This window comes from Capricornis sumatraensis, chromosome 4 (assembly GCF_032405125.1).
Source record: "Capricornis sumatraensis isolate serow.1 chromosome 4, serow.2, whole genome shotgun sequence".
NCBI classification, from domain to species: Eukaryota; Metazoa; Chordata; class Mammalia; order Artiodactyla; family Bovidae; genus Capricornis; species Capricornis sumatraensis.
Genome location: NC_091072.1, coordinates 78,011,318 through 78,035,790, shown reverse-complemented (window position 1 = coordinate 78,035,790; position 24,473 = coordinate 78,011,318). Strand labels below are relative to the sequence as shown.

Sequence of the window (24,473 nt, the reverse complement as noted above, 5' to 3'; positions counted from 1 at the left end):
GTCCAGGCACTTACATGAAAAGTATGATCCCTGTGTTGGCCATGGCGTAGGACAGGCCCAGGATTCCACTGCCCATGATGGCATTACTCAGGTTGAATGAAGACATTCCAAAGGAGGTGGTCCCAGGATGCTTGAAGAAAACGGGATGCATGATAAGCAAACACCTACCAAAGGATGAACCTTTTTTGGATTATTCTTATCCTATATCATCTTTTTTGGAAGAGACTACCACCAAAAATTGAAGATTAAAGTAAAATCACAGCAAATAAAACCATGACTCAACTTCAGTAAAAGCATGTAATTCTTAGTGGAATGTGGTACTTGATTTCAGCAGAGGTCTCAGTAAAAATAAAAAGTGCAGGTTGAGTAATAGAAAGAAGGGAAAACATGTACGACCGCAGATCACATTTGAGTTAGAATGATTTCTCCAAAAAACAAATAAATTTCATAAATGATTTATGCAGCCATATGGCGAACAGGAAAAACAAGCCCTTATTCCAGTAAGGGCCTGAATAAACAGAGAATGTGCTGATCAAGGCTTGGAAAATTTCAGTCACATTGCTTTCCTGCAGAGACCCAGGTAGATCAGACATCCTCAAGTCCTGTTTACTGCCGGAAAGCAGAGAATCACTTACATGTTCATCGTCATAATCTGCCAACTTCTTTTTCCCCAAAAATCCATTTGTCAGGAATTTCTGACTTTCAGCATCTTCATTAGTAAACTGACTGAACATACACACAAAGGAAAAGAAGACAGTAAAAACAGCTAGTAAATGCTCTGATTTATATTTATGTTTCAGGTGATCTAAGTCACTGAATCAGGGGAGGAAAAACAAGACACTTAAAGCTTTTATTTTCCTCTTCTCCTCTTCATACTAGTGTTCTTTCCAGACAAAAGGACTGAGCCCTATTTATGAGTATACTTTGGGAGGGAGGGAGAAAGGTCTGAAGGAAGAAAATATTTTTTGGTTGAAATCTTTTTAAAGCCACATTTTTTCTCCCACATTGACTATGCAAAAAATAGAATAATTAGAGCTAATTTTTGCCATTTCAAGCTCTCCCAAAGAAAGGGAACAGAGCAGTGACTGCGTTTTCTCAACTGTTCATACACCATGACCACAGGATCTTATTAATTTAAAAAGTATTTATTAAGTGATTTGGCACTGTGATCTCATCTCTCTTGGTGCTCAAATGTCCTCATAAGGGAAACTTCCATGTCTGATATGAAGCAACTATGGCTCAGAAGAGTAAGACAACATGTCCAGCCCCACCAGAACCCAAGCCTAGGGTCTCCTACAGCTCCATGCAACCCTAGACAGAGCCCTTAGCTGGCATTTTCCTCTTTTTTGATTCCACATTTAATATGCATATCTCTTGCTGAAAAGGAGTTCAATGGTAGCTCTGTGCTATGTTTAGTTGCGTGCAAGAATGTGTATTTTAATTACTCTGAAAGTGTACTTGGTTGTGTTAGACAATTAATGAATGAAACTAAGAAAACCTTTTAAAGAAACCCAATGAGTCAGCAGAAGAGTTGAGAGGGCTGTAAGATGCAGGATTAAAGAGCAGGACTTTGAGACATCACTATCCACACAGATCAGGGCTTCCCTGGTGGCTCCGTCAGTAAAGAATCTGCCTGCAACGCAGGAGGTGTGTGTTCAACTCCTGGGTCAGGAAGATCCCCTGGAAAAGGGCATGGCAACTTCACTGTTCTTGTCGGGAGAATCCCAAGGACTGAGGAGACTGGCGGGCTATAGTCCATAGGGCCGCAAAGAGTCAGACACGACTGAAGAGACCATGCAGCACAAATCCACTAAGCACTGGGGTAGTGGTCTACTTGGTACAGGCTGGAAGCTGCATATCCCATGGCAGCACTGGTTGGCAGCTGAAGCTGTATGCCGGAGATATGAAGGATGTGAGGATATGAAGATTTGAGGATACGAAGCTAGTACCAGTCACGTTTCTGAACGTTTGACTAATGAGTTCAGCTGCCACCACTGCATTTTGAAACTGGAAAATGTCACATAGGGCTTCGATGATAGGAAATGCTCAAATATGCATGCTTTTTTAAAAGTGCTTTGTTATTAGATAAATTGCAACTTTAAGGCATTTCTTGCGTGAGAGAGTAAGATTAAATAATTGGACTTTTTTTTAAAGTAACCCTTAGAAATAAAAAAGGTAAAATAATTATTATAGATCTGTGCAAATTATCTCCTAGAAGTTAAGCCTGAAAATATCTTATGAGAAAGAGGGACAAAGAGGCTACTTTTTGAGAACAGAGAACAATATAAAGTGCGGATAGAACTAGACAGATCACGAAGACAAAGTCGCAAAGTTTCATACGCTTTTCTAAAACCCAGGAAGTGGCTTTTCTTGAACCACATGGTGTACAAGTTAGGAATACTTCCTGTCATTTTTCTCCTGTCTCTTGAAGGAGGAATAGTGCCCGCAGCGGCTGTCCTCCTCCGTCTCTGCACTCCTTCCTCCCTTTTGTGCTTTAATAGTCTGTAGTTAATATACCTGCTATGTGGAGACTGGTACATAATGTTCATGGTTGAAAACAGAAAAGATAAGATGAAACAGAGCCCCAAATGGGCCTAATGATAATAAAAATAACGGTGTCATCTAGATTTAAACTCTGGAATATACAACATTCTCTTTGTAACCTTAATCAATAAGCTAGAATCCTTTAGCCCATGAGTAATTTTAAAGTTTTAAATGTAAAAGTAAATAGACTTTCTCTTTTGAGGCATTTGCATGTTCTTGTTTTGGCATGAGATGAATTGTAGTCATAAAACATGTTAAGATTGTATAAAATATATGAGAAATGTCCCCAGCATCTTCAGTGATTTAATATCAAGCCCCGCATATATTGAAAACATAAGTATAATGATTCCAAATAAATGCATTATGTTGAATTTCCCCCAAATTTATATTTAAGAGATCAAACCAAATATAAACAAACCCATCTTTTAAAAATGATCATAAAATTGCAAAATAATGACCCACTAGAGTCAGGACTTACAAGCTAAGTCCTTGTAAGTGTTCCAGAACACACTGCCTGAAGCTGACAAAAGCATTCTTGCTCTTTTCGTGTCGGCTTTCAGAGGACCAAATCTAATGACTCTGTAGGACTCTTCTTAGGACCCTGTCCCCTTCAGCTCTGCCACTTCCACAGAGCTCATATCTGTATGCACCTTTCTCAGAAACAAAAGAGCCCTTGGATTTGATCAATTTCCTGAGTAATGAAGTGGAGTGGAAAAAACAAGAGTTCACTGAGTATCATCTATCTCAAAGGCACTCATTTAATCCTCAGCAAAGTAGGTGTTGGTTTGCCATTTTGCATTTTCCACTGAAGCTCAAAGAAGATAAATATCTTCTCCAAAGTCAGATGACTCCTCTGCTGATTCCAAAGCCCTGGTTCTACCATGTTGTGCCTCCTCAAGAGTAAGTCAGAAAGAGAAAGACAAATATTGTATATGAACATACATATATATGGAATCTGGGCTTCCCATGTGGTACTAGTGGTAAAGAACCCGCCTCCCAATGCAGGAGACACAGGAGACCTGGGTTTGATCTCTGGGTCAAGAGGATCCCCTGGAGGAGGGCACAGCAACCCACTCCAGTATTCCTGCCTGGAGAATCCCACAAACAGAGGAGCCTGGTGGGTTATAGTCCATAGGGTCACAAAGAGGCAGACACGACTGAAGTGACTTAGTATGCACGCACATATGGAATTTAGAAAGATAATACTGATGAGCCTACTTGTTAGACAGCAAAGGAGACACGGACATAAAGAGCAGAGTTTTGGACACAGTGCAGGAAGGAGAGTGTGCGATGAATGGAGAGAGTATCACTGAAACCTATATGTTACCATATATAAAATAGATGGCCAGTGGGGATTTGCTGTGTGACACAGGGAACCCAAGCGGGTGTTCTGCGACAACCCAGAGGGATGGGACGGGGAGGGAGGTGGGAAGGGTTTCAAGAGGAAGGGGACATATGTATACCCAGGGCTGATTCATATTGATGTATGGCAGAAACAACCATGATATTGTAAAATACCTTCTAATTAAAAATTTTAAAATATATTATGTTGAAAAAATAAAAAAAAGAGTCACCCAACCCACGAAGAGTCATGTTGACATCTCCATGGCCTCTCTTATCCAACAACACTAACGTTTACTGGGCTGGCTTCCTGGAGGAAGAAGAGTACTTCCTCCTGACACCCTTCCTGGGTGTTGTGAATGCAATCAGATGTCCTGATTTGAGGATAATATTCTCTACTCCAGACCTAGATTTAATAAAAAATTCACTTCTGAATATCTTAAATCATGAATAATTTGTGTTATATAGTATTTTGTAAGAAGTTACTAAACTTATCAGTAACAGTTGTGCAGCTACTCTGTTCCAGGCAGTGCCATTAACCTGGTGTAGTGGCATCACAAACATCTGGGTAGGGAGAAGGTGCACAAAGTAGGTGACCACTTCTAACTGGGGGATGGCTTCATAGGAGACCTGATATTGAGCTGAGTCTTGAAGAGAGAGTGCAGCCAGTAGAGAAAAAGGGGGAAGGTGAGTGGGTAATACTTAAATCAGGGCATTCCAGGCAGACAGAGCAGAGTGAATGCAGGAACACGAGTTTTGAGTGGCTCAACAAGGCTAGAAAACAGCACATAAACAGGGCAAGGGATGAAGAGGAGAGCTAGGTGAGGGCTGGATCATGAAAGGCTTCATATGCCAAGCAATGTGTAGTATAATCTTTCTCTCATAGCTACTGAGGAAGCACTCAAAGGGTTTACCTTAGGATAGGACATGAGTCAATTTGAAATTGTGAAAGATTACTTTTGCAAGGAATATGGAGGGCTAGTTAGAAGTGAGTAAATAGTAAGATGGGGACTAATCACGGCTGTTCTACTGGATGAGTGACAGATGATGAGGGACAAAAGCAAGATGGCAATAGAATGGATATAGACAAGTGGGTGGATTTGAAACATTAATGAGGCAGAAGCAACTGGATATAGTTAAACATTGTACATGCAGTTCGGCAGAAGGGATGAGTCAAAGTTGATACCAAAGGCCCTTTGATTGAGTTGCTGAATGATGCTGATGGCTTTCACCAAGATGAAATTGCTAGAAGAAGGGAAAATTTTGAAGAGGATGACAAGAGTTCAATATTAGACATCACAAGTGTAACTTAATCAAGGAGGCAATTCAGACGCATGAGTCATCCAGCAGAGATGTATAGTAAACAGTTGGATATGATGATCTGAAATTCAGTTGAGAAGTTTAACAGGCTGAAATATGGCATATGTTCAGTGGGTGAAGCCATGACGGTTGTGGATAAACTTGCTCAAAGGACATTTTTAGCCAGAGAAGAATCTCAGCAGAACTCTGGAGATGTAGAAACACTTAACAGAGCAGTCAGAAAAGGAACCTGAGAGAATAACCCAAAAGGTAAGAGAAGTGGTATGTTTAATTATAATTTAAATTATTATATATTATTAATAGGAACAAGAACACTGTAACTGCAATTTTAAAGTAATCATACAAGGGACTACACTTGATCTTAGCCAAAAGCCCAAGAAGCGATTATACAAAGGACTGACATACAATAATGATATAACAACGTGTACTTCAGGATCAGAGAGTTGATGTGTTAACATCAACATCATTGTTATCTCTCAAATAGGTAATAAATTCAGTTCTCCCCAACAAAAGTTTTGTTTTCCATGTCCATAAGCCTCTCGTTTTTCCATGGAGCCCCATCATTTTAACCCCATACCTGCTCATTGCTGCCTTTTCTAAATTCCCCATCCCGGTGTAGCTGTCTTGAATACTCTCTCCACTGATGCTCTCATCATCAGGCTCGATGTTGACATTGCTCAGTTCCATGGGGTCCATTTGAGCTGTCAGCGCTTTCTTGTCCACACACAAGCTCCTTCAGTGTAAACAAGATACTGTACCTTCAGCTTGAGGCTCTTCTACTTGGTATTATGTTCAGAACACTCTGTTCTGCAAACAGAACACAAGATAAGTCATTATAAATTTCTTTAAATTAGATAAATAAATCCAAATCACCTACTTGTGTATGTTCTCTGTAAAAACATGAAAAGTAAATAAATTCCTGAAAAATTCACAAAGTATGTCTCCAAAGTTTCCATTACCCAATACCAAAAAAAAAAAAAAAAAGAAAGAAAGAAAATGAAAGAGAAAAAGAAAAATTCTTAGTAAATTGCCAAATTAGCTGGTATTTATAGAATGTTTTTTCAATGGCAGGGGCTTTAATAGTCACTGTAGGAAGAAAAAAATAAATCTTAAGACATGGTAGCAATCTTCAAGAAACTTTAGGTATTTGTTAGCAAATTGTATTACTTAAATGGGTGACAATGGTAAACTGTTGATAAAGAAAGATCTGCCAAGGTAGAATCTGACAGTGTCTCCACCAACAGTAACACAGAAAATGACTGTGTTAATTTTGCTTTAATCTGTTAATCGGGCATGAAAGAATTAACACCATCAAAATACTTAATAACATGCAACACAAGGTAGCGTCAGGCTCAGGAAGCCACTTTTCAGGCACTTGGATCATAAAACCAAAGTTAAGAACAGTAACAAAAGTAAGTACAAGTTTATTTTTGAATCAGCCTCAGTCACCATCTATGCAAAGTTGAAATGCATTTTAACAAGAAAGAGATTGAGCTTTTAGACTTTGCTCTGCCTTTAATTCACTGGATCTCAGCACATTTAACTTTTTTTAACCTCATTTTCCTCAATTAAGTAAAAAGGGGTAGACTACTACTGTGCAAAAAAAATTGCTATGAATCCATTAATGTTAATATTCTGAAATTTTTACCATCAGTTTCATTCAATTCTTATTGAATCAATATATTGGGGGAAATACTACCACTCTTGGAAGGTTTGGTTCTGAAACATACACTACCATTTCATAAGGAAATCCTGAGCAGAAAAACTAACATAAAAATTGCTCCAGTATGCATGGAATCCATAAATTCCCTGGCAAATAAGAACGACTCCATAAATCCAGTGCTGCAGCAGCCCATCTGTGGAGGACAACCCTTGATTGAGATGATTTCAAAAGTTGCAAATCACGTACGGAAACTGAAACTCACTAGGAGAGTCAGTAGGCACAAGAAGTAATAATTCACACCTGAGTGACTACAAACTGCAAAGTAATTGAAAACGGACTTTATGATAAAAGAAAAAATAAAATGGACTATAACATTCATATAATAAAAAGTAATAAAAGATTTGAAATAAGAAATAACGTCGACAGATTATGAACACAATAGAAGATCAGACTGGTTCGAGAAAAAGACAAAAGAATTCTAAAAATAAAATATATAATCATATTTTAAAAAAACTCAGCTGGAGGGAGAGTAATGAAACTGGAAGATAGATTGGTGGAAATCACTCAAATTATATCACAAAGAAAGAAAGAAAAATATGAAGTTAAGAGACATGTGGAAGAAAACCAGAAGTAAAAAGTTAAACATGTCTGAATAGTTATTCTAATATGAAAGAATTGTGAGATGAGAGACAAAAAGGACAAAGAATTGTTGAGAACTAAAGAAAGAGAGTAGTTCTCAGGATTCAAAAAAACCACACAGTACTTCCAGCAGGAGGAAGAAAAATGAATATTTTCATTAATAAAAAGTAGTGTAAGTATAAAACATCAAAGATAAAGAGAGAAATCTTTGAAGCACCAGAGAGAAGCATACAATTAAAAGAAAAAGTAGAAACTTGTATTAACTGAGTACAAACTTGTCTCAACATCCCACAGTATCACGCAGTATCAGTTTCACTTCCCAATAGCAATCACTAATGACAGTTACTGTTTTTACTTCTTCATTTAAAGTAAGTCATTCTAAATTTAAACTATTCACTAAAACCTCTCTGACTTGGTTTATCAACTCTCAACTGACACTTAGGAAATATAAGGAAATTAACATACTTCTTTCTATAGTCCTAATTGCTTCCTCCACACTCCTAATCGTTTCAGCTCATGAAATACTTCTACAATGTTAAGATTCGTGATAATGTCATCTATTCTGTAAAACAAATCTCTCATAATTTACCTAAAAAATCAGCATTTACAACATTGCCGTGCTATAATTTACAACATTCAGTTCAGTTCAGTTCAGTTGCTCAGTCGTGTCCGACTCTTTGCGACCCCATGAATCACAGCACGCCAGGCCTCCCTGTCCATCACCAACTCCCAGAATTCACTCAGACTCACGTCCATTGAGTCGGTAATGCCATCCAGTCATCTCATCCTCTGTCACCCACTTCTCCTCCTGCCCCAAATCCCTCCCAGCATCAGAGTCTTTTCAAATGAGTCAACTCTTCACATGAGGTGGCCAAAGTACTGGAGTTTCAGCTTTAGCATCATTCCTTCCAAAGAAATCCCAGGGCTGATCTCCTTTAGAATGGACTGGTTGGATCTCCTTGCAGTCCAAGGGACTCCCAAGAGTCTTCTCCAACACCACAGTTCAAAAGCATCAGTTCTTCGGCGCTCAGCCTTCTTCACAGTCCAACTCTCACATCCATACATGACCACAGGAAAAACCATAGCCTTGACTAGATGGACCTTTGTTGGCAACACTCAACAGTGGCCACAGGACTGGAAAAGGTCAGTTTTCATTCCAATCCCAAAGAAAGGCAATGCCAAAGAATTTACAACATTACAATTGTGTAAATAGTATGCCCAAAGAACCAAGTGGCATATTTGACTACATAATAAAGGCAATATAATCTTATACTACTAAAACTTTCGCTTCCCAGGTGGCGCTAGTGGTGAAGAACCTGCCTGCCAGTGCAGGGGACATAAGAGACTTAGGTTCAATCCCTGGATTGGGAAGATCCCCTGGATAAGAGTGTGGCAACCCACTCTAGTATTCTTACCTGGAGAATCCCATGGACAGAGGAGCCTGGTGGCCTACAATCCATGGGGTCACAAAGAGTCAGACATGACTAAAACGACTTAGCAGGCATGCACTAGAATTTTGGAAGCAAATTATCCACACTCTTTTACTTTCTGAAGGGCTTCCTCCTCCCTCTTCTGGGTCTTATTCAGCTGCCCATGTTTCTTGAATGCCAAGCTATCTCCTTTCTTCAATTCATTTTGCATTGTGCTAAAATACTCCCTTGAATAACTTTTTCATACAATAAGTCCAGAAATAGAATTCCTGAGTTGTTTCATGTTGGAAAATGTCTTTATTCTCAAACTTTTTTGATTGTTTGAATTCTAGATTCAAAATCATTTTCCTTTACTAGGTTGAAAACCTTTGTCTCTTGACTTTCAGCTTCCTCTGATAAATCAGATTTTCATCTCTTTGTTTTATTTTTTTTTTCTTCCAAAAGGTTTTAGAATTTTCTTCTTTAACAAAATCTGAAATTTCTCCAGGATGTAACTAGATATGAGTAGTTTTAAAAATTCATCTTAATCCACACATGGAGAGCCCATTCATTTAAGAGACTTGTATCTTTCTTCTGATAAAAATGTTCTACCATTTTAAGATATTTCCCTTCCTTTGAAACTTGTATTAGTCATGTACTGGCCCTCTTTATCTCTATTGCCAAGATTTTCTCTTTATTTCCCATTTTGTTACTCAATGTTCAGAGATAGTTCCTCAATTTCCAGAATAACAGATTTGATTTTCAGCTGTATAACACTGTGATATAATACATATACATTTGGTCTTCATTCCCATATCTGGCACAAAGCTCCAAATGCAATTACATTACTAATATATGGGTTTTGTATCCAGTTCCTGAAATAGTTCTGGAATGATAAAGATGTTTTTGTTGTTATTGCTGTTGTTGTTATTCATAGCAAGATCCTTTTAACCACACCTGAGTTTATGATAATGAAGTAGCTTTTGTAAAGCCCTTGGGATGGAGGCTGGTTGCTAGGGGAACCAACCAATTGATTACAGAGCTAGAACTTCCAACCCTACTTCCAATCAACTGAGAGAGGAGAGAGGGTGTGGGCTGGGTCAATCACATATGGCCAGTTATTTAGTCATGTCTAGATATTAAACACCCTAACTGAAGGGGTTTGAAGAGCTTCTGGAGTGGTTATCATACAGAGGTGCTGGGAGAGTGGTCCACAAAGAGAGGGCATGAAAGTCCTGAGTCCCTTTCCTCATACTTTGTCCTGTGCATCTCTGCCATCTGGCAGTCCCTGAATTATATCCTTTTATAATAAACCAGTCATCTAGTAAGCAATCTGTCTTCCTGAGTTCTGTGAGTGATTCTAGAACACGATTAAATCTGACTTATAGCTGACTGGTCAGAAGTACAGGAGGTCTGAACTTGCCCTTGCATCTGAAGCAGAGGCAGTCTGTGGAACGCAGCCCGTAATATGTGGGATCTGATGCTAACTCCAGGAAACAGAGCCAGAATTGACTACATTGTAGGACTCCCTGCTGGTGTGGGAGAATTGGCTGGTATGGGAAAAACTTACACTTTTGGTACCCGAGCAAGTACTGGGGGTAGAGTAGAAAACCATTGTTTACTTTTAAGCTGCACCCATTTTCTTTTTCAACCTGCCAGCTAATTATTTTTCACAATCATGTTTTTAATTTCTGATCATTTGTTTATTCTCTTCTTTTTTCATACCATCTCTTTTGTTCATTTTACAGATGCAGTATTTATACAAATCTTTCTAAGGCTATTGATTTCAAGTTTCCAAAAGCTCTTGTTGTTCCCTAAATTATGTATTTTTTCCCGGAGTTGTTCTGTTTGTTCATCTTGGCTCTTCTCTTCCATTTGCCTGGCTTTCCTGAAATTCTTAATGATCCTAGGTTATCTGTTCATATTTATGAATGAAGAGTACATTGGTTAACTTACAAAGCTAGTACTTGGGGTTTCTCTGAAATCTTACAGGCTCATTCCACTGAGAGATTGCTCCCTTGTAGGTCCTCTGTAAGAATCTGCCTGCAAATGCAGGAGTTGCAGGTTTGATGTCGGTGGAGAAGATCCCCTGGAGAAAGGAATGCCTGGGAAATCTCATGGACAGAGGAGCCTGGCAGGCTGCAGTCCACAGGGTTGCAAGAGTTGGACACAACTTAGTGACTAAACAGCAAACAACAGGTCTGGGGTAAGTGGCATCTATGCAGTCAGTCTGTCTGCAGAGCAACTGCAGGACTCCACTCCCAGACATAGCTGGCACTGTAGACAAGGCTCCTCAGGGAGTAAAATGCAATGATGTATTTTCCTCTTGGTGGAGCTTCCATTTTTGCTTGTTATCTCTCTTTGCCTGCTGTGGGGGTCTTAATATCTATTATAGAGTCCATTCTTAGGTTCTCTTTACAGACTAGATTGCAGCCTTATTTTTTTTTACCAAAAAAGGCAGCCCAAACAGATGAAGAGTCCAAACCAAAGTTCCTTGGTGAACATGTGGTCATTGGTTGCTCATGAATCATGCCTCCTCTTTGTGTATATTGACTTAACTTGGAACTCCTACTAGACTGCCTCTGGAAAAAGCCCAATTACCTGGTTTACCCTGGTTCCTTTTCTCTTTCACAGGTTTTCCACCCCTATCTGCTTCCTGGCTTGTAGGAATTCTTAAAACTTCCATTTGTTGTTGATCAGTACAGTTCAGTCAGTCATGTCCGATTCTTTGCAACCCCATGGACTGCATCACGTCAGGCTTCCCTGTCCATCACCAACTCCCGGGGCTTGCTCAAACTCATGTCCATCGAGTTGGTGATGCCATCTAACCATCTCATCCTCTGTCATTCCCTTCTCCTTCTGCCTTCAATCTTTCCCAGCACTAGGGTCTTTTCACATGAGTCAGTTCTTTGCATCAGGTGGCCAAAGTGTTGGAGTTTCAGTTTCAGCATCAGTCCTTCCAATGAATATTCAGGACTGATTTCCTTTAGGATTAACTGGCTTGATCTCCTTGCAGTCCAAGGGACTCTCAAGAGTCTTCTCCAACACCACAGTTCAAAAACATCAATTCTTCGGCACTCAGCTTTCTTTATAGTCCAACTCTCACATCCATACATGACTACTGGAAAAACCATAGCTTTGACTAGACAAACCTTTGTCAGCAAAGTAATGTCTCTGCTTTTTAATATGCTGTCTAGGTTGGTCATAGCTTTTCTTCCAAGGAACAAACTTCTTTTAATTTCATTGCTGTAGTCACCATCTGCAGTGATTTTGGAGCCCCTCCCCCCCAAATAAAGTCTCTCACTGTTTCCATTAATTCCCCATCTACTTGCCATTATGTGTTGGGACCGGATGCAATGATCTTAGTTTTTTAAATGCTGAGTTTTATTATTTTACAGATCTCTTGTGATTTTGTTCCTTTAAGAAGGATCATTTCATTTGAAGTTTCTTTGCTTGAATTCCTCAAGGATAAGTCCTAAACTCCCCTTGTTCCAATCTACTCAAGGCTTCATAAACCATGGACTCTCTAAGTCACAGTTCTGGCCCAGGGCTTCATTCTGACCTCCAGTTACATGTGTCCAGTGATGTATATACATTTGTTTATCTCAAAGGCAGTTCAAATTCATTGTGCCTAAAATCTAACTTGTGACAGTTCCTCCTTCTTCCAATATTTCCAATCCAAAGAATGTTGTCACCATTTATCCAGATCTTCACATCAGAAATATCATTCTTCTAATTTTTTATCCTTAACATTTATTCCTTTCTAAAGTCTAGTTGATTTTGCAACAATTAAAGTATTTCTTAAATTAGTCCACTTCCTTCTATTGCTTCCACCATCGGCTTTGTCCAAACTTTCTTACATTGTCAGTTGCAACAATCATAATTGATACCTTCATCCTTTCTTGCCTACCCTCCCCCTTCTCATTCATTTTCTACAAACAGGCATATTGATCTTTTAAAAACGAAACTTAGATCATGCCGCTTATTTGCATAAAATCCTCTATTGTCTCCCCTTTACTCTTAGGATAAAATATAAAATTCTCCACATGCCCACAAGTTCCGCATGGTCCCTCTACCCCTAATTTCACTCCTTCCACACTCTTCCCACCTCACTGTTCTAGGTATTCTGGCCTCCTTTCAGTTTCTGGGTCCCCCTGAGTTCTCTACCACCTCAGGCCATTTGTCTGATAAGACAGATTGCATGAAGAATGGCCCCTAATCCTAATTTTGGTCCTGCTCAAAGGGCATCTTCTCACCTAATTTAGAACACAGTTTCACAGCTCATATCTTTAGCTCTGAAGATTCTATTATGATCTATTTTAAGGGAACAACAGCTAAAAGCACAATTTTAAATGAATTAGGACATTACGAGAAACTAGATACACGGAGTCATTTGCCTGATGCACAAAGTAGGCCCTTTGAAGAATTTAGACTACAGCATAATTGCTAAACCTTAACACATGATTAATCAACATGAAAGTGTATACAGATGGTATTTATTTATTTATTCAACAAATACTGAGAATGAACTATAAGCCGGAAACTATGAAAGATAAAGCACGAATAAGACAGAATCCCTATACCTGATGAATTTTGTTTAGTAGAGAAAACAGATTTTTGAACAAGCTCTTATATTATAATCTTTACTTTTTTCTCTGAATACTTATTAAACTAATCCATGAATCACTCCCTGGGGAGACTAGAAAAGAACAATGCTATGATTGAAAAATATAGTAACATAATATGTGTGTGTGCTCAGTTGCTCAGTCGTATCTGACTCTTCACAACCTCATGGACTGCAGCCCGGCAGGCTCCTCTGTCCATGGGAAACTTCAGGCAAGAATATTGGAGTGAGTTGCTATTCCCTTCTTCCAGAGGATCTTCCTGACCCAGGGATCAAACCTGGGTCTCCTGCATTGCAGGCAGCTTCTTTACTGTCTGAACCACCAGGGGAGCCCTTTTCATAATATAACATATAATATATTAGTTTTCATAGCCATAGATTCTTCTGCTGCTCCCTATCTCAGTACATGGCACTTCATAAGAAGTGCTCACAGTGAAACAGAGCAGGACCCGATAGTTCTTGCCCTTCTCCCCTTGTCCTCTGCCTGCCTTCTGCCTGTGGAAAACTTTAGTTAAAGAATAAGTTTAATCAGAGAAGTGAGAAATGCAGAAACAAAGGAAAACAGTCAAAGGAGACCAAATAATAATAATAATGTAGTCATTAAGCATAGTCAAGGACCTTCAGTTCTTTCTCAAGGGCTATAAATAATATTCTGAGCCATATCTTGTGAGCTGTCTTGGTGCTGCTGCTGCTGCTGCTGCTGCTAAGTCCCTTCAGTCTCGTCTGACTCTGTGCGACCCCACAGATGGCCACCCACCAGGCTCCCCCGTCCCTGGGATTCTCCAGGCAACAACACTGGAGTGGGCTGCCATTTCCTTCTCCAATGCATGAAAGTGAAAAGTGAAAGTGCGCTCAGTAAGTGTCCGACTCATTGTGACCCCATGGACTGCAGCCTACCAGGCTCCTCCGTCCATGGGATTTTCCAGGCAAGAGAGCTGTCTTACAGATACTCAAACATCAGGTGGAAGAATTAACTAAATGATGACTAGACTGTACCCAAGACATGAGCTGCCGCAATTCTGAGAACTGGCCACAAAGAAATGGGAACAAATGGACCCTGGAACTGAAGATTAACTGTACCTAAAACAACCAAGATGAGACTGACTAGACCACCAAGGATCAATTTGAAGATGACTGTCAGAGCTGACTGTGCTGTTTTTGCACATAGCTCCCTCTCTTTGTCTATAAAAGCTCTAATCCCCTGCTCTTCAGGGATGGTGGGGGCAGGGGCAGGGAGTTGGCCTTTGGACAGATGTCCGCCCTCCCCCACCCCATCCCAGTTGCCAGCATCTGAAATAAAGCAAACTTTCCTTTCCACCAACCTGCCTATTCATTGGCTTTTGGGGGTCAAGCAGCCGGAGGCCATACACCTTTCAGTAACAATAGGAGGAATCTGGCTGAACTTCCCAGGTGGTCCAGTGGCTAAGACTCTGTGCTCCCAATGCAGGGGGGCCTGGGTTCAATCCCTGGTCAGAGAACTGAATCCCACATGCTGCAATCCTGTGTGTCGCAACTAAGACCCAGTGCAGCCAAATAAATAAAATAAATATTAAAAGAAAAAGAGGAATTTGGTTATCATTATAGATACTTCCCCCTCTCTATACTGCACCCCCTCTCCCATGTTCAATCTATCACCATATCAATCTTTCTTGCAACATTTATTTAAAATTAATTTATTTTTCTCTCCATGCCCATTATGTTAATCCAAATGACTACATGTTGAAGGACCCAAAATTATTTTTCTCATTACCTTTCAGAATAAAGTCACATTTCCTAACATGCTATAAGGCTCTATATAGTTTAACCCAGACAGAGCTCTTGAGTCCTGCATTGAATCACATGCCCCTTTACTCACTAGATTCACTGGACTTCTTTCATTTCTTCATTGCCACCTCGAGACCTTTTTAACCTGCTGTTCCCTCTGCCTGGAATTCCCTTCCCCACATTCTTAACAAAGTGTCTCCCACAGTTAACTAAAAGAACCTGAAAATCTTTAAATGCCACATGGTCAGAGAGGCCCCATGTCTAAATTAGATTCCCCCATGGAACATGGCCTCCTCTTCCTTACAAACTCATCACACTTTGAACTTACATTTTGAATTGTGTGACTATTTGATAAATATTAATAACTGTCTCCTCTGCTAGGCAAAAAAAATTTCATGAGGGCGGGACAAGGCCAGGTTTGTAGACTACACACATTTTCCATTATCTAGCACAGTGCCTGGCAACACATTCTTCGAAGACCAAGGCAATTTTACATGACCTCCTTTATAAATGCAAGTACAATTCTTATTATAGCTTTATAGGTTAACATTTCAAAGTGAAATAGAAATGTTCCCTTCTGGTTCCCAAGAAGAAGAGCACCTTTGCTATACAAAGAATGTTTAAAATTCTTCTAAAAGAAATATCAGATTGCTTGACAGAACTTTCTATAGTCTAGCCTGTCTTGCTAATGAAGTTAAGTTTCTCTGCAATAGAGATTTTGCCGAAACAGACTGGATATTTGAGTCCGGTGATCTTCTGCATTGCCATTTTATTTTATTCATTCATGAAGGTGCAAAATCAAAATCTGAAACAAAAGTATTTGGAACACTATCACCATTTAGAAGTCTTTGTTTCATCACACTTATCTGAATGTCCTAAATAGCTGATTCCTTATATTCAACTTTTAGTTATTAAACATTATATGTAACATTTCTTTATAGTATTATTTATAAACATTTATTTTACCTGATAAATGAAAGCACAAAAGGAGCTAAATTTCCCACCATTGCTATTTGTTGTTCATGCCAGTCCAGTTCTGATGAATCTACTCTGAAGTCTAGGTTCAGGTAGCAGATTTTACCCTTCGGTTGGATGAGCAGGAAGTTGCTGATCCTACAGCAACTCACTCCAGTATTCTTGCCTGGGAAATCCCGTGGACAGAGGAGCCTGGCAGGTTTCAGTTCATGGGGTCACAAGAGTTGGACCCGACTTAGTGACTAAACCACCACCAACCACAACTTCTAAAAGCCAAAGTATCTTGCATCCAAGGAGCTGATTTAAATCCACATCCAAAATATATCTTGGATAAATGAATATAGATTTGACAATGAAATGAATCTAATATTACCTTTATGTAAAATTCTCTTAAACAATTTCCCCAACAATGTCATTCTAATCACATTTGAAACTCAGATGACTCATTAGTCTCTGGCATGATTTCTCACAGAAATCAGCTTTCATAAAAGCATTCACTGTCAGTCAGAAGGACATCTTACAAAAGAAACTGCCAATAATAGCAAAACTGTATTCACTTGACTTGGGCTTCACTGGTGGCTCAGATGGTAAAGAATCTCCCTGCAAGGCAGGAGACCAGGTTTGATCCCTGGGTCAGGAAGATCCGCTGGAGAGGATAATGGCTATCCAATCCAATATGCTTGCTTGGAGAATGCCATGGACAGAGGAGCCTGCTGGGCTATAGTCACTGGCATCTCAGAGTCAGACATGACTGAGTGACTAAGCGTGTACACATTCACTTGACAACTTCGTATTGCTGGTACTAATATTTTAGCCTTTTCATTCCCTTCCTCTACTTAGACATAGCTTAGAAATAATATCAAGGGAGAACTGGAAAGTTAAAAGAATTTACCATATGTTGAGGTCTTGTCCCTTTGGTAAGAATATTACATGCTTGTTAATATAAGAATTAAAGCAGCCTTTTGATGAAGTATAAAGGACTATTCATAAAATCCATATACATTATTTCACTTATAAATTTTCTAGCTCTGCTCTTAGAAAAAGACATAGATTCTCTAGTCATCTTAATGTTAAGAAATACCTTAAATTCCTGCATAAATTTTAGTTCCTATTTTTCCAAACAGTAGTTTGTTTCCAGAAGTGTACCTCAATATGTAGCATGTTTACTATTACACAGTGAACTTATGCTATCCATGTTAATGCATAATATTTAACAATCTGTCATAAATTATGGATATATTAAGTTCTAAATGTCTATATTCTATATAATACATACTGGACCACCTGCGGAGGTACTTTTTTCCTTCTGAAATAAACTATTTAACTTTTAAAAAATTAACTCACATATTAAAAATAATAGCTTCAATAACCCCTAAAGCACACTGTATAACATAGTTTAAGAAAAGTCAAGAGTTGAGCTCTCAAAACTAAATGTTACTTAAATGTTACTGATATAATTCTTAGAAGTAGAAAGACTTTCCAGAAAATCCCAAAACACTATCTAAATATAAATCTGAAAAAATGGCAGATGTTGTCTTGTAAAACAAATGGCTATCTTTTCTAGGTAACATACCTAAATTTTTTTTGGTTTATCAAGAATAAAACTTAGTCGTGAATTGTGCATGAATATGATGTATATCATCATTTAAAATATTTTTTCACGGAGTTATAAAACAGTTTCGTTATCACCTAGACATTTAATTAAAATAATCACCATATGCTCTATAAGAAGCTCAAAATACATTGAGAATTCTCCTGCTGTCTGGTAAATACATTTGAGGAGTACAGATCTAATTTTTAGATATCTGATTCCAGCCTTTCTATATCTAAAGCTTTGCTTATATTCTACTAATCTGTCAGTTTCTCCCAGTAAATTTGCTGTAAAAATACTCCTTCACTAAAACGGTTACATAAAAACATAAGTTAAGACACAACATTTTTTTTTTCTTTTGAAAACGACGCCACCCAAACACTTAGCCTTTCACATCTGCTGTAGTGGTATGATGCTCCTTCTTTGAGTAAACTAAGTTCTGGTGGGTGTTTTCATCTTTAAGATAAAGAAAATCTTTAATAACACTAAGAGTGTACATCTCAACTGGTATACTTTTTCCTAAGACAAACTGTGTCAACTTTTCATTCCAGAGTCTCCTCCCAGGATCTGGGTAAATAATTTCAATATTTGACATTATATTGAATAGATTTTTTATAAGAAAAGAAATAAATAATCAATACCATAAAAATAAGAAATGAAGCATTATTTCAACATTGTTAAGTTTTCATGTAAAATCAGCTTTACCTTAATTATTTATCCAGTCCTGTGCAATCTTTCCAGAATTGTGTGGCATAGCAGGCCCCTGTTGCAGAGTTGACTTATGTGAAATTTTGGGGACCTAGACAATGATTTAAAGACCAGTGGGAGTGAGCTAGACAAGCCAATCACCACCAACCCCTCACCCCAACACCTCCCTCTGTCCAACTTGCGTCACTCTTAAAAAAATAGAGAAGCTAAATCAGTTTACTGTTGTACACTCGGATTGAACACCAGTTACACCAATTTCTGTTTGCTTTTAGAATTTTGGCTTTTATACAACAAAGTAGTCACTTACTGAAAGCTTTACTTTGACCGGTATCTTTCTGTATCAAGATTCTACAGCTTGGTTGACTGATAAATCTGAAATGTTAATTTTTCTAGAGGTTTATGAACTGAAGTCAAATTAAAGTAATACTATAATAATGGAATCAGACTACTTAATGAATTATTACAATCAAAAAGTGTAGAAAGTATTAAATAGCAGAAGAGTTACTTTCTTTGGAATCGTCAATTTTATTCAGAGGAAATGTTATATTAGAATAACAGACACTCACAATAGCACCAAGTTACAGAAGGTGACGTGAGGCTAGAAAACATAAGCCCTTTCAGATTCTGCTACCATTTCAAAGGTAGTGTGCTGAGTAAGTAAAACATTATTTGGAGTTTTTAGAGAATTTCTAAACAGACATTTTCTCCCTTTCAAAAAAATCTGCTTGATTTTCCATATATCATAAGAAGAGTTAAAATGTGTTGGCAAATAATTCATTCTGTTATGAAAATGTATAAAGCAGACAACATTCTGAAAGTTAAGTGAGAAAACAGATTAAAAAATCAGTCCGGAATTAAGAGTTCTTTGCCTTTTTAATATTTATAACATCGATGAGCTCTCCAGTAGCCAATCAAAAGAAATGCTAGATGCTAGACTGCAACAGTTGTGTCAATTTCCTATTTCTGGAAAAAAAAACAACAACCAACTAAACATTGTTCTTTGAGAAAATCTTATGTTGATGCAAGAAATTAAACATTAAGCAAAGTGTCCAATTATCCATTTCTCTTTTCCTTTGCAAATAGGCTCATTTGGTCTATTAACTTTAACATGGTATGTTTACTTTCATTTGTCTTTTAGTTCTGCTTCTTTATTTTTCAGTTACCTTGTAACTTTATCCATGATCGGATGAAAATTATTATGGTCTAGGGGAAAAATGATAACAAATACACTAATTTGTTGTCAACTGAAGCTCCAATACTTTGGCCACCTGATGCAAAGAGCTGACTCATTGGGAAAGGCCCTGAGATTGGGAAAGATATAAGGCAGAAGGAGAAGGGGACAACAGAGGACGAGATGGTTGGATGACATCACCGACTCAATGGACACGAGTTTGAGCAAACTCCGGGAGACGGTGAAGGATGTAGAAGCCTGATGAGCTACAGTCCATGGGGTTGCAAAGAGTCGGACATGACTGAGCAACTGACCAACAACAACAACACTAATTTAAATTTCAGATAAATTTAAAGAATATTTCTTTTCAAGTTATTTCCATCATTTAACTATTATCTTTCCAACTTCAGATTTTCTTCTGTTCGCAAAGTTATCAGATGAGTATAAAATTAAGAAAGCAAAAACCTGAGCTAATTGTTAGAAAATGAAATATTTGTGTTCTAGCAAAATTTCATGTAATAGTACAATTTCATTTCATAGTATTTCTTCATGCAAAATAGGGTGGAGATAAATGAATAAATACCTACAGTTTTACCTCTCAAATTTTAAGTCTTGGCATCCATATAACTCTTATGTTCTTCAAGCTCACTAAGTAATTATAGCAAATTAGCATGCTGGGTTAAAATGAAAAGTACACATAAGAGACTTCTATGAAGAGTTTTATATTTTTTTAGAACCTACTCTAATTGCAGAATTCTTATCAGAAAACTTTCCTGACATTGACTCAAAACTCAAATATACATAGATAAAAACTAACTTGACAAAAGTTGGCTAAATTAAATTGACTTAGGAACTTTTTTATTGTGCAATTATTTTCTCCCTAGATATCTGACATGTTTGGACATGCAAAGATTAATGAAGAAATGTATGGTTTGGTCTTGACAAAACTCATAGTAACTTTCTTTTTGCAAGGAAAATACAGACTTAAGCATTATAGTTTTATGTTCTGAATATTTCTTAAATCATATCATAATGTAATTTCATATACATTTGACAGTAGGTCTATACTCTTTTGATTTTTAAAACATGAAAATGCCACATAATCTGATAGGATCTAATTTGGTACAAGCATCAGTGTACAAAGGGGTAATGAACCAGAATATGTACAAACTTTTACAAAATGAATAAAATGAAAAATATGTGGATAGTGAATAATGAAGCAAGTCTAAACAATGAAATGACAGACACTATAATCCTTTTGGTAAGGAATTCACAGAAGTGCCACCAAGAACAGAGGTGGTTGAGGTGGAAAGTTGGTGAGACTTGGTTGAAGTGGGAAGTTGGTTTGCAAGGTATAATATATGTCCACTTAAAGAGATACCCAGCTTTCAGATTACAATATGATTAATATTAGCAGAATTATATCATATACTCCCAGACTCTAGAAGATGAAAAGTCCCCAGGGGCTAAGATCATCCAAGATGACTTGAGGGAACCTACTAATCTTGAAGAGGGCCTTAAAGTCTGGGTGAGATTCCAATGGGTAGAGATGAAAGGGAGAGGCATTTTGGATGCAAAATGTAGAAATGCTAGAAGCATATTCTGGCAACAGTGAAAACTAGTCTGGGTGCAGCAGAGACTTTTCAGAGAAAAACACATTGGAATGGAATACTTTAGGCTATAAAAGGCATTAAATCTAGAGAACTCAGATTTCTGTGATCAAGATCTCTTGAAAGCTTCTGAAGAAAATCATAGAATCAGCAGGGAAGGATAGAGGTGGGATGATAGGGTAGACATGGAGAAGAGTTCAAGAAGGATGCTGAAGAGGCTGACTGATGGCTTGGCTTTGGTGATATTTACCTGTCTGAGAATAATGACGGAAGAGAAGGCAAATGAAAAGGATTTGAAGTGGGGTCAATGGTAGTTTGACTCTTTCTTGTATTACTGTTTCTATTTATTACTTTCACTAGCTCACAACCGGAGAAGGCAATGGAACCCCACTCCAGTACTCTTGCCTGGAAAATCCCATGGATGGAGGAGCCTGGTAGGCTGCAGTCCATGGGGTCATTAAGAGTCCGATACGACTGAGCGACTTCACTTTCACTTTTCACTTTAATGCATTGGGGAAGGAAATGGCAACCCACTCCAGTGTTCTTGCCTGGAAAATCCCAGGGATAGGGGAGCCTGGTGGGCTGCTGTCCATTGGGTCGCACAGAGTCGGACACGACTGAAGCGACTTAGCAGCAGCAGCAGCTCACAATGCATGGTGTGAATTTTATGTGATACTTCTATCAGAAATAAGAAACATGTAATGAAACCTTTATATTTCTTTATATAGAGAAAGAGAATATATAGTGGTAACTCATCTACTTCAGCACCCCATCAATCTATGGTTCTTATTTTCAAACAGTACAGAGAAGATCCTAGAATGCATATCCCAATACGTTATCTAGTAAAAGTACAAACTTTCTGACTCAAACTGATTCAGATCTTACCCATCACTAAATTAGATTTTTTTTCCTTGCCTGTATTTAAAAGCACTACTCATCTTGTTTCAAATTTCTACCTTCATCAACATCTTTGAAGGAAAAGATCCAGCTGGATAAAGTTAAAAATTGGTCAACAATATATATATATCCTTTAGCCAGACTATCATGGCATTTTGCAATGACATAGGGAAGATAACATCTTGTTCTCATGATTGTACCCAAATTTCTAATTTTAGTCATGGGACAAAATAATACTTAGAAATACAATGTGGTTATAGCCAAATTGGAAAAATATGGGTAGAAACAGTAATGACTAAGAAACAAAATCACCTAATTTTTAATAATTTTGTATTGCCTTTGTATCTGTATTCAAGTGCTTTTCTTTGCTCCTACTTTAATTTCCCTTTAGGTCACCTACCTTTTTCCTTCCTTCTGTTTCTTTTTAACTTTTCTGTGCTACATGGTCTTTTTTTAATCTATTTTTAATTGGAAGATAATTGCTTTACAGTGTTGTGTTCATTTCTATCTTGCAACAATGTGAATCGGCCATAAGCATACATATATCCCTCCCTCTTAAACCTCCCTTCCACCCCCTCTATCCCATACCTCTAGGCTGTTACAGAGCACAGGGTTGAGCTCTCTGGATTGAGCAAGTTCCCACCAACTATTATTTACTCCTTGGAAGAAAAGTTATGAGCAACCTAGATAGCATATTCAAAAGAAGAGACATTACTTTGCCGACTAAGGTCCGTCTAGTTAAGGCTATGGTTTTTCCTGTGGTCATGTGTGGATGTGAGAGTTGGACTGTGAAGAAGGCTGAGCGCTGAAGAATTGATGCTTTTGAACTGTGGTGTTGGAGAAGACTCTTGAGAGTCCCTTGGACTGCAAGGAGATCCAACCAGTCCATTCTGAAGGAGATCAGCCCTGGGATTTCTTTGGAAGGAATGATGCTAAAGCTGAAACTCCAGTACTTTGGCCACCTCATGAGAAGAGTTGACTCATTGGAAAAGACTCTGATGCTGGGAGGGATTGGGGCAGGAGGAAAAGGGGACGACAGAGGATGAGATGGCTGGATGGCATCACTGACTCAATGGGCGTGAGTCTGAGTGAACTCCGGGAGTTGGTGATGGACAGCGAGGCCTGGGGTGCTGCGATTCATGGGGTCACAAAGAGTCAGACACGACTGAGCTAGTGAACTGAACTGAATATATGTTTCAAAGTTATGCTCTCAATTGCTATACTGTCTTTACTAGGCCTTATTCTTCAGTAAGTTATCTTTTACAATTTCTAGGTTTTAGATTTGTGAATCCAAAATTGAATACAGTTGATCAGTTGCCAAGATTATAGATCTGTCCTCATCCTACAATATTAGTGCTTCCAAATACAGACAATATGTGAATTAATCCAATTTTTTTTAATAGTATTGTAGGTAATCATCTACAATGACCAAGCCATTCCTAGAAATGGAAGACACTATCATAACTGCAATTAGAAACAAGACTTTGATTACTTCTTTTTAACTTAGGATTTATTCTCTGGCTTTTGGGTTTCCAGCTTCCAGGGACAAAGAGCATTTGTGATCTTTACTGATGTCATTCTTTGGCCCTCCAAATTCTTCATCTTATCTGTCTTAGTATGAATACATTTTTTAAAAAAGAAGAAAAACCATATAGAAATGTTGCAGAATTCTTCCTAAATCATTCAAATCACAGAGTTCGTGTTATCCTGGAGGTGATCTGAGCATGTAGGTCCTTTGATTCATCTGTAGAGAGAGGGAAGCATAGATGTGCTATAGGTCTCTCTCTTCATAGTTATGAAATTATTAATCTCAACTTACAGAAGAAAATAAGGACTACAAGAAGAAAAAATGTAAATATGACCCTCAAAAACCACATACCAAATTAACTGTAAACATAGAAATACAAATGAATAATTTTCTAATTCCTCTTCGGCAGAGGATTGAAAAATACTTTTTAAATTTTTTAAAAATCCAAAAGTGGATTTCTGAACATTTTTCAATGTTCCTATTTCACAAAATAACACCTCAACACACATATAATACAAGTGACTTTATGAAGAGCTTTATTTGATGATACCTTCTAAAAGTCTAAATATGGGACCCTCTCAAATATGAGTTCTCAAAAGGCTGCCCAGCCTGGCCCCAAGGAGAGGCTCTGCTTTTCTGTTCAGAAAAAATAAAAAATAAAAAATTCCCTGACCAAGAGAAGGGCAATA

General features: G+C 38.1%; 1 protein-coding gene across 2 annotated transcripts in view; it reads right to left on the bottom strand.

Moving 5' to 3' along the window:
* SLC38A4 (solute carrier family 38 member 4) overlaps positions 1-18,635 on the bottom strand; it is a 47,157-nt gene extending 28,522 nt beyond the window's left edge. For both annotated transcript variants that reach the window (XM_068971264.1, XM_068971263.1), the window contains exons 1-4: positions 18,576-18,635; positions 5,783-6,012; positions 636-726; positions 15-130 (exon numbers count right to left, since the gene is read on the bottom strand). In XM_068971264.1, the coding sequence (XP_068827365.1) occupies positions 15-130; positions 636-726; positions 5,783-5,901 (326 nt within the window). In that variant the 5' untranslated portion in view covers positions 5,902-6,012; positions 18,576-18,635. The remainder of the gene's footprint in view (positions 1-14; positions 131-635; positions 727-5,782; positions 6,013-18,575) is intronic.
* Between the last annotated feature and the right edge of the window lie 5,838 nt (positions 18,636-24,473).